This window comes from Salvelinus fontinalis, unplaced genomic scaffold (assembly GCF_029448725.1).
Source record: "Salvelinus fontinalis isolate EN_2023a unplaced genomic scaffold, ASM2944872v1 scaffold_0209, whole genome shotgun sequence".
In the NCBI taxonomy this organism is placed as follows: Eukaryota; Metazoa; Chordata; class Actinopteri; order Salmoniformes; family Salmonidae; genus Salvelinus; species Salvelinus fontinalis.
Genome location: NW_026600418.1, coordinates 71,880 through 82,500, shown reverse-complemented (window position 1 = coordinate 82,500; position 10,621 = coordinate 71,880). Strand labels below are relative to the sequence as shown.

The 10,621-nt window shown below is 46.3% G+C and overlaps 1 protein-coding gene across 1 annotated transcript in view; it reads right to left on the bottom strand.

Moving 5' to 3' along the window:
* LOC129844719 (protein kinase C beta type-like) overlaps positions 1-5,888 on the bottom strand; it is an 8,629-nt gene extending 2,741 nt beyond the window's left edge. Inside the window, exon 1 of the mRNA XM_055912768.1 lies at positions 5,758-5,888. Within this exon, the coding sequence (XP_055768743.1) occupies positions 5,758-5,796 (39 nt within the window). The 5' untranslated portion in view covers positions 5,797-5,888. The remainder of the gene's footprint in view (positions 1-5,757) is intronic.
* Positions 5,889-10,621: the final 4,733 nt, after the last annotated feature.

Genomic DNA, 10,621 nt, shown 5'->3' with positions numbered 1-10,621 from the left:
AGAGACAGTCAGACTACAGAGAGAACTAGAGAGAGAGACAGTCAGACTACAGAGAGAGAACCAGAGAGAGAGACAGTCAGACTACAGAGAGAGAACTAGAGAGAGAGACAGTCAGACTACAGCCAGAGAGAACTAGAGAGAGAGATACAGTCAGACTACAGAGAGAGAACTAGAGAGAGAGACAGTCAGACTACAGAGAGATAACTAGAGAGAGAGACAGTCAGACTACAGTCAGAGAGAACTAGAGAGAGAGACAGTCAGACTACAGAGAGATAACTAGAGAGAGAGACAGTCAGACTACAGAGAGATAACTAGAGAGAGAGACAGTCAGACTACAGCCAGAGAGAACTAGAGAGAGAGACAGTCAGACTACAGCCAGAGAGAACTAGAGAGAGATACAGTCAGACTACAGCCAGAGAGAACTAGAGAGAGAGACAGTCAGACTACAGAGAGATAACTAGAGAGAGAGACAGTCAGACTACAGTCAGAGAGAACTAGAGAGAGAGACAGTCAGACTACAGAGAGAGAACTAGAGAGAGAGACAGTCAGACTACAGAGAGAGAACTAGAGAGAGAGAGACAGTCAGACTACAGTCAGAGAGAACTAGAGAGAGAGACAGTCAGACTACAGTCAGAGAGAACTAGAGAGAGACAGTCAGACTACAGCCAGAGAGAACTGGAGAGAGAGACAGTCAGACTACAGCCAGAGAGAACCAGAGAGAGAGACAGTCAGACTACAGCCAGAGAGAACTAGAGAGAGATACAGTCAGACTACAGAGAGAGAACTAGAGAGAGAGACAGTCAGACTACAGAGAGATAACTAGAGAGAGAGACAGTCAGACTACAGCCAGAGAGAACTAGAGAGAGAGACAGTCAGACTACAGAGAGAGAACTAGAGAGAGAGACAGTCAGACTACAGAGAGAGAACCAGAGAGAGAGACAGTCAGACTACAGAGAGAGAACTAGAGAGAGAGACAGTCAGACTACAGAGAGAACTAGAGAGAGAGACAGTCAGACTACAGAGAGAGAACCAGAGAGAGAGACAGTCAGACTACAGAGAGAGAACCAGAGAGAGAGACAGTCAGACTACAGAGAGAGAACTAGAGAGAGAGACAGTCAGACTACAGAGAGAGAACTAGAGAGAGAGACAGTCAGACTACAGCCAGAGAGAACTAGAGAGAGAGATACAGTCAGACTACAGAGAGAGAACTAGAGAGAGAGACAGTCAGACTACAGAGAGATAACTAGAGAGAGAGACAGTCAGACTACAGTCAGAGAGAACTAGAGAGAGAGACAGTCAGACTACAGAGAGATAACTAGAGAGAGAGACAGTCAGACTACAGAGAGATAACTAGAGAGAGAGACAGTCAGACTACAGCCAGAGAGAACTAGAGAGAGAGACAGTCAGACTACAGCCAGAGAGAACTAGAGAGAGATACAGTCAGACTACAGCCAGAGAGAACTAGAGAGAGAGATACAGTCAGACTACAGCCGGAGAGAACTGGAGAGAGAGACAGTCAGACTACAGAGAGATAACTAGAGAGAGAGACAGTCAGACTACAGTCAGAGAGAACTAGAGAGAGAGACAGTCAGACTACAGAGAGAGAACTAGAGAGAGAGACAGTCAGACTACAGAGAGAGAACTAGAGAGAGAGAGACAGTCAGACTACAGTCAGAGAGAACTAGAGAGAGAGACAGTCAGACTACAGTCAGAGAGAACTAGAGAGAGACAGTCAGACTACAGCCAGAGAGAACTGGAGAGAGAGACAGTCAGACTACAGCCAGAGAGAACCAGAGAGAGAGACAGTCAGACTACAGCCAGAGAGAACTAGAGAGAGATACAGTCAGACTACAGAGAGAGAACTAGAGAGAGAGACAGTCAGACTACAGAGAGATAACTAGAGAGAGAGACAGTCAGACTACAGCCAGAGAGAACTAGAGAGAGAGACAGTCAGACTACAGAGAGAGAACTAGAGAGAGAGACAGTCAGACTACAGAGAGAGAACCAGAGAGAGAGACAGTCAGACTACAGAGAGAGAACTAGAGAGAGAGACAGTCAGACTACAGAGAGAACTAGAGAGAGAGACAGTCAGACTACAGAGAGAGAACCAGAGAGAGAGACAGTCAGACTACAGAGAGAGAACCAGAGAGAGAGACAGTCAGACTACAGAGAGAGAACTAGAGAGAGAGACAGTCAGACTACAGAGAGAGAACTAGAGAGAGAGACAGTCAGACTACAGAGAGAACTAGAGAGAGAGACAGTCAGACTACAGAGAGAGAACCAGAGAGAGAGACAGTCAGACTACAGAGAGAGAACTAGAGAGAGAGACAGTCAGACTACAGCCAGAGAGAACTAGAGAGAGAGATACAGTCAGACTACAGAGAGATAACTAGAGAGAGAGACAGTCAGACTACAGAGAGATAACTAGAGAGAGAGACAGTCAGACTACAGTCAGAGAGAACTAGAGAGAGAGACAGTCAGACTACAGAGAGATAACTAGAGAGAGAGACAGTCAGACTACAGAGAGATAACTAGAGAGAGAGACAGTCAGACTACAGCCAGAGAGAACTAGAGAGAGAGACAGTCAGACTACAGCCAGAGAGAACTAGAGAGAGATACAGTCAGACTACAGAGAGAGAACTAGAGAGAGAGACAGTCAGACTACAGAGAGATAACTAGAGAGAGAGACAGTCAGACTACAGAGAGATAACTAGAGAGAGAGACAGTCAGACTACAGAGAGAGAACTAGAGAGAGAGATACAGTCAGACTACAGCCGGAGAGAACTGGAGAGAGAGACAGTCAGACTACAGAGAGAGAACTAGAGAGAGACAGTCAGACTACAACCAGAGAGAACTAGAGAGAGAGATACAGTCAGACTACAGAGAGAGAACTAGAGAGAGAGACAGTCAGACTACAGAGAGAGAACTAGAGAGAGACAGTCAGACTACAACCAAAGAGAACTAGAGAGAGAGATACAGTCAGACTACAGCCAGAGAGAACTAGAGAGAGAGACAGTCAGACTACAGAGAGAGAACTAGAGAGAGAGACAGTCAGACTACAGGCAGAGAGAACTAGAGAGAGAGACAGTCAGACTACAGGCAGAGAGAACCAGAGAGAGAGACAGTCAGACTACAGAGAGAGAACTAGAGAGAGAGACAGTCAGACTACAGGCAGAGAGAACCAGAGAGAGAGACAGTCAGACTACAGAGAGAGAACTAGAGAGAGAGACAGTCAGACTACAGAGAGAGAACTAGAGAGAGAGACAGTCAGACTACAGTCAGAGAGAACTAGAGAGAGAGATACAGTCAGACTACAGAGAGAGAACTAGAGAGAGAGATAGTCAGACTACAGAGAGAGAACTAGAGAGAGAGATACAGTCAGACTACAGAGAGATAACTAGAGAGAGAGATACAGTCAGACTACAGAGAGATAACTAGAGAGAGAGACAGTCAGACTACAGAGAGATAACTAGAGAGAGAGATACAGTCAGACTACAGAGAGAGAACTAGAGAGAGAGACAGTCAGACTACAGAGAGAGAACTAGAGAGAGAGACAGTCAGACTACAGAGAGATAACTAGAGAGAGAGACAGTCAGACTACAGAGAGAGAACTAGAGAGAGAGATACAGTCAGACTACAGCCAGAGAGAACTAGAGAGAGAGACAGTCAGACTACAGAGAGATAACTAGAGAGAGATACAGTCAGACTACAGAGAGATAACTAGAGAGAGACAGTCAGACTACAGAGAGAGAACTAGAGAGAGACAGTCAGACTACAGAGAGAGAACTAGAGAGAGAGACAGTCAGACTACAGAGAGAGAACTAGAGAGAGAGACAGTCAGACTACAGAGAGAGAGAACTAGAGAGAGAGACAGTCAGACTACAGCCAGAGAGAACTAGAGAGAGACAGTCAGACTACAACCAGAGAGAACTAGAGAGAGAGACAGTCAGACTACAGAGAGAGAACTAGAGAGAGAGATACAGTCAGACTACAGAGAGATAACTAGAGAGAGAGACAGTCAGACTACAGAGAGAGAACTAGAGAGAGAGACAGTCAGACTACAGAGAGAGAACTAGAGAGAGACAGTCAGACTACAGCCAGAGAGAACTAGAGAGAGAGACAGTCAGACTACAGTCAGAGAGAACTAGAGAGAGAGACAGTCAGACTACAGAGAGATAACCAGAGAGAGAGACAGTCAGACTACAGAGAGAGAACTAGAGAGAGAGACAGTCAGACTACAGAGAGAGAACCAGAGAGAGACAGTCAGACTACAGAGAGAGAACTAGAGAGAGAGACAGTCAGACTACAGAGAGAGAACTAGAGAGAGAGACAGTCAGACTACAGAGAGAGAACTAGAGAGAGAGACAGTCAGACTACAGAGAGATAACTAGAGAGAGAGACAGTCAGACTACAGCCAGAGAGAACTAGAGAGAGAGACAGTCAGACTACAGAGAGAGAACTAGAGAGAGAGACAGTCAGACTACAGAGAGAGAACTAGAGAGAGACAGTCAGACTACAGCCAGAGAGAACTAGAGAGAGAGACAGTCAGACTACAGTCAGAGAGAACTAGAGAGAGAGACAGTCAGACTACAGCCAGAGAGAACTAGAGAGAGAGACAGTCAGACTACAGTCAGAGAGAACTAGAGAGAGAGACAGTCAGACTACAGCCAGAGAGAACTAGAGAGAGAGACAGTCAGACTACAGAGAGAACTAGAGAGAGAGACAGTCAGACTACAGTCAGAGAGAACTGTAGAATACAGATAACCAGATAGATACAGGAAGAAACTACACAGAGATACTGTAGAACACAGATAACCAGATAGAAACAGGCAGAAACTACACAGAGATACTGTAGAATACAGATAACCAGATAGATACAGCCACAGAGATACTGTAGAATACAGATAACCAGATAGATAGAGCCACAGATATACTGTAGAACACAGATAACCAGATAGATACTGTAGAATACAGATAACCAGATAGATACTCTAGAATACAAATAACCAGATAGATACTGTAGAATACAGATAACCAGATAGATACTGTAGAATACAGATAACCAGATAGATACAGAAACAGAGATACTGTAGAACACAGATAACCAGATAGATACAGAAACAGAGATACTGTAGAACACAGATAACCAGATAGATACAGAAACAGAGATACTGTAGAATACAGATTACCAGATATATACAGCCACAGAGATACTGTAGAATACAGATAACCAGATAGATACAGAAACAGAGATACTGTAGAATATAGATAACCAGATAGATACAGAAACAGAGATACTGTAGAACACAGATAACCAGATAGATACAGACAGAAACTACAGAGAGATACTTTAGAACACAGATAACCAGATAAATACAGAAACAGAGATACTGTAGAATACAGATAACCAGATAGATACAGAAACAGAGATACTGTAGAATACAGATAACCAGATAGATACAGAAACAGAGATACTGTAGAATACAGATAACCAGATAGATACAGAAACAGAGATACTGTAGAATACAGATAACCAGATAGATACAGAAACAGAGATACTGTAGAATACAGATAACCAGATAGATACAGAAACAGAGATACTGTAGAACACAGATAACCAGATAGATACAGCCACAGAGATATATAGACAACCAGACATACTGACACTACAGCCAGAGAGGATATGTGTGCTGGTGTAGAAACAGAGAGAGGACAGGAGATGCTTCGTCGAGAAGAGAAGAAAACCACTTCTCCTACCTTCTGTTCATCCTCCCATAGGAGGTTCCCCAGCCCCATCTCTGGTCCTGGTAGCTGGGCAGGACATCCACTAGAGTCCCTGGTCTGAAAGAGGCCTAACCAGACCTGCACCCCAGTCCCATCTCTGGTCCTGGTAGTTGGGCAGGCCATCCACTAGAGTCCCTGGTCTGAGAGAGGCCTAACCTGAACTGCACCCCAGTCCCACCTCTGGTCCTGGTAGCTGGGCAGGACATCCACTAGAGTCCCTGGTCTGAGAGAGGCCTAACCAGAATTGCACCCCAGCCCCATCTCTGGTCCGGGTAGCTGGGCATGACATCCACTAGAGTCCCTGGTCTAAGTGAGGCCTAGCCAGAACACTGGCCACACTAGGTTAGACAGAGCTCATAGTGGTGAGAGATAGGCAAAGAGAGATACAGAAAGAGACAGAGAGACAGAGAGACAGAGAGAGAGAGAGAGAGAGAGAGAGAGAGAGAGAGAGAGAGAGAGAGAGAGAGAGAGAGAGAGAGAGAGAGAGAGAGAGAGAGAGAGAGAGAGAGAGAGAGAGAGAGAGAGAGAGAGAGAGAGAGAGACAGACAGACAGACAGACAGACAGACAGACAGACAGACAGACAGACAGACAGACAGACAGACAGACAGACAGAGGGAGGGAGAGAAAGAGAGAGAGACAGAGACAGAGAGAGAGAGAGAGAGAGAGAGAGAGAGAGAGAGAGAGAGAGAGAGAGAGAGAGAGAGAGACAGAGAGAGAGAGACAGAGAGAGAGACAGAGAGAGAGAGAAAGTGATAGAGACTAGGGGTCCATGGTTGAGATGGAACAGTGATAGAGACTAGGGGTCCATGGTTGAGATGGAACAGTGATAGAGACTAGGGGTCCATGGTTGAGATGGAACAGTGATAGAGACTAGGGGTCCATGGTTGAGATGGAACAGTGATAGAGACTAGACTAGGGGTCCATGGTTGAGATGGAACAGTGATAGAGACTAGGGGTTCATGGTTGAGATGGAACAGTGATAGAGACTAGGGGTCCATGGTTGAGATGGAACAGTGATAGAGACTAGACTAGTGGTCAATGGTTGAGATGGAACAGTGATAGAGACTAGGGGTTCATGGTTGAGATGGAACAGTGATAGAGACTAGGGGTCCATGGTTGAGATGGAACAGTGATAGAGACTAGACTAGTGGTCAATGGTTGAGATGGAACAGTGATAGAGACTAGGGGTTCATGGTTGAGATGGAACAGTGATAGAGACTAGGGGTCCATGGTTGAGATGGAACAGTGATAGAGACTAGGGGTCCATGGTTGAGATGGAACAGTAATAGAGACTAGGGGTCCATGGTTGAGATGGAACAGTGATAGAGACTAGTGGTCCATGGTTGAGATGGAACAGTGATAGAGACTAGGGGTCCATGGTTGAGATGGAACAGTGATAGAGACTAGGGGTCCATGGTTGAGATGGAACAGTGATAGAGACTAGGGGTCCATGGTTGAGATGGAACAGTGATAGAGACTAGGGGTCCATGGTTGAGATGGAACAGTGATAGAGACTAGGGGTCCATGGTTGAGATGGAACAGTGATAGAGACTAGACTAGGGGTCCATGGTTGAGATGGAACAGTGATAGAGACTAGTGGTCCATGGTTGAGATGGAACAGTGATAGAGACTAGGGGTCCATGGTTGAGATGGAACAGTGATAGAGACTAGGGGTCCATGGTTGAGATGGAACAGTGATAGAGACTAGACTAGGGGTCCATGGTTGAGATGGAACAGTGATAGAGACTAGTGGTCCATGGTTGAGATGGAACAGTGATAGAGACTAGTGGTCCATGGTTGAGATGGAACAGTGATAGAGACTAGACTAGGGGTCCATGGTTGAGATGGAACAGTGATAGAGACTAGGGGTCCATGGTTGAGATGGAACAGTGATAGAGACTAGGGGTCCATGGTTGAGATGGAACAGTGAGAAAGACTAGGGGTCCATGGTTGAGATGGAACAGTGATAGAGACTAGGGGTCCATGGTTGAGATGGAACAGTGATAGAGACTAGGGGTCCATGGTTGAGATGGAACAGTGATAGAGACTAGGGGTCCATGGTTGAGATGGAACAGTGATAGAGACTAGGGGTCCATGGTTGAGATGGAACAGTGATAGAGACTAGGGGTCCATGGTTGAGATGGAACAGTGATAGAGACTAGGGGTCCATGGTTGAGATGGAACAGTGATAGAGACTAGGGGTCCATGGTTGAGATGGAACAGTGATAGAGACTAGGGGTCCATGGTTGAGATGGAACAGTGATAGAGACTATGGGTCCATGGTTGAGATGGAACAGTGATAGAGACTAGGTGTCCATGGTTGAGATGGAACAGTGATAGAGACTAGGGGTCCATGGTTGAGATGGAACAGTGATAGAGACTAGGGGTCCATGGTTGAGATGGAACAGTGATAGAGACTAGGGGTCCATGGTTGAGATGGAACAGTGATAGAGACTAGGGGTCCATGGTTGAGATGGAACAGTGATAGAGACTAGTGGTCCATGGTTGAGATGGAACAGTGATAGAGACTAGGGGTCCATGGTTGAGATGGAACAGTGTTAGAGACTAGTGGTCCATGGTTGAGATGGAACAGTGATAGAGACTAGGGGTCCATGGTTGAGATGGAACAGTGATAGAGACTAGGGGTCCATGGTTGAGATGGAACAGTGATAGAGACTAGACTAGGGGTCCATGGTTGAGATGGAACAGTGTTAGAGACTAGTGGTCCATGGTTGAGATGGAACAGTGATAGAGACTAGGGGTCCATGGTTGAGATGGAACAGTGATAGAGACTAGGGGTCCATGGTTGAGATGGAACAGTGATAGAGACTAGACTAGTGGTCAATGGTTGAGATGGAACAGTGATAGAGACTAGGGGTCCATGGTTGAGATGGAACAGTGATAGAGACTAGACTAGGGGTCCATGGTTGAGATGGAACAGTGATAGAGACTAGTGGTCCATGGTTGAGATGGAACAGTGATAGAGACTAGGGGTCCATGGTTGAGATGGAACAGTGATAGAGACTAGGGGTCCATGGTTGAGATGGAACAGTGATAGAGACTAGTGGTCCATGGTTGAGATGGAACAGTGATAGAGACTAGGGGTCCATGGTTGAGATGGAACAGTGATAGAGACTAGGGGTCCATGGTTGAGATGGAACAGTGATAGAGACTAGGGGTCCATGGTTGAGATGGAACAGTGATAGAGACTAGGGGTCCATGGTTGAGATGGAACAGTGATAGAGACTAGGGGTCCATGGTTGAGATGGAACAGTGATAGAGACTAGGGGTCCATGGTTGAGATGGAACAGTGATAGAGACTAGGGGTCCATGGTTGAGATGGAACAGTGATAGAGACTAGGGGTCCATGGTTGAGATGGAACAGTGATAGAGACTAGGGGTCCATGGTTGAGATGGAACAGTGATAGAGACTAGGGGTCCATGGTTGAGATGGAACAGTGATAGAGACTAGGGGTCCATGGTTGAGATGGAACAGTGATAGAGACTAGGGGTCCATGGTTGAGATGGAACAGTGATAGAGACTAGACAGGGGTCCATGGTTGAGATGGAACAGTGATAGAGACTAGGGGTCCATGGTTGAGATGGAACAGTGATAGAGACTAGGGGTCCATGGTTGAGATGGAACAGTGATAGAGACTAGGGGTCCATGGTTGAGATGGAACAGTGATAGAGACTAGGGGTCCATGGTTGAGATGGAACAGTGATAGAGACTAGGGGTCCATGGTTGAGATGGAACAGTAATAGAGACTAGACTAGGGGTCCATGGTTGAGATGGAACAGTGATAGAGACTAGACTAGGGGTCCATGGTTGAGATGGAACAGTGATAGAGACTATGGGTCCATGGTTGAGATGGAACAGTGATAGAGACTAGACTAGTGGTCCATGGTTGAGATGGAACAGTGATAGAGACTAGGGGTCCATGGTTGAGATGGAACAGTGATAGAGACTAGGGGTCCATGGTTGAGATGGAACAGTGATAGAGACTAGGGGTCCATGGTTGAGATGGAACAGTGATAGAGACTAGGGGTCCATGGTTGAGATGGAACAGTGATAGAGACTAGGGGTCCATGGTTGAGATGGAACAGTGATAGAGACTAGGGGTCCATGGTTGAGATGGAACAGTGATAGAGACTAGGGGTCCTTGGTTGAGATGGAACAGTGATAGAGACTAGGGGTCCATGGTTGAGATGGAACAGTAATAGAGACTAGGGGTCCATGTTTGAGATGGAACAGTGAGAAAGACTAGGGGTCCATGGTTGAGATGGAACAGTGATAGAGACTAGGGGTCCATGGTTGAGATGGAACAGTGATAGAGACTAGGGGTCCTTGGTTGAGATGGAACAGTGATAGAGACTAGGGGTCCATGGTTGAGATGGAACAGTAATAGAGACTAGGGGTCCATGGTTGAGATGGAACAGTGATAGAGACTAGGGGTCCATGGTTGAGATGGAACAGTGATAGAGACTAGGGGTCCATGGTTGAGATGGAACAGTGATAGAGACTAGGGGTCCATGGTTGAGATGGAACAGTGATAGAGACTAGGGGTCCATGGTTGAGATGGAACAGTGATAGAGACTAGGGGTCCATGGTTGAGATGGAACAGTGATAGAGACTAGGGGTCCATGGTTGAGATGGAACAGTGATAGAGACTAGTGGTCCATGGTTGAGATGGAACAGTGATAGAGACTAGGGGTCCATGGTTGAGATGGAACAGTGATAGAGACTAGGGGTCCATGGTTGAGATGGAACAGTGATAGAGACTAGGGGTCCATGGTTGAGATGGAACAGTGATAGAGACTAGGGGTCCATGGTTG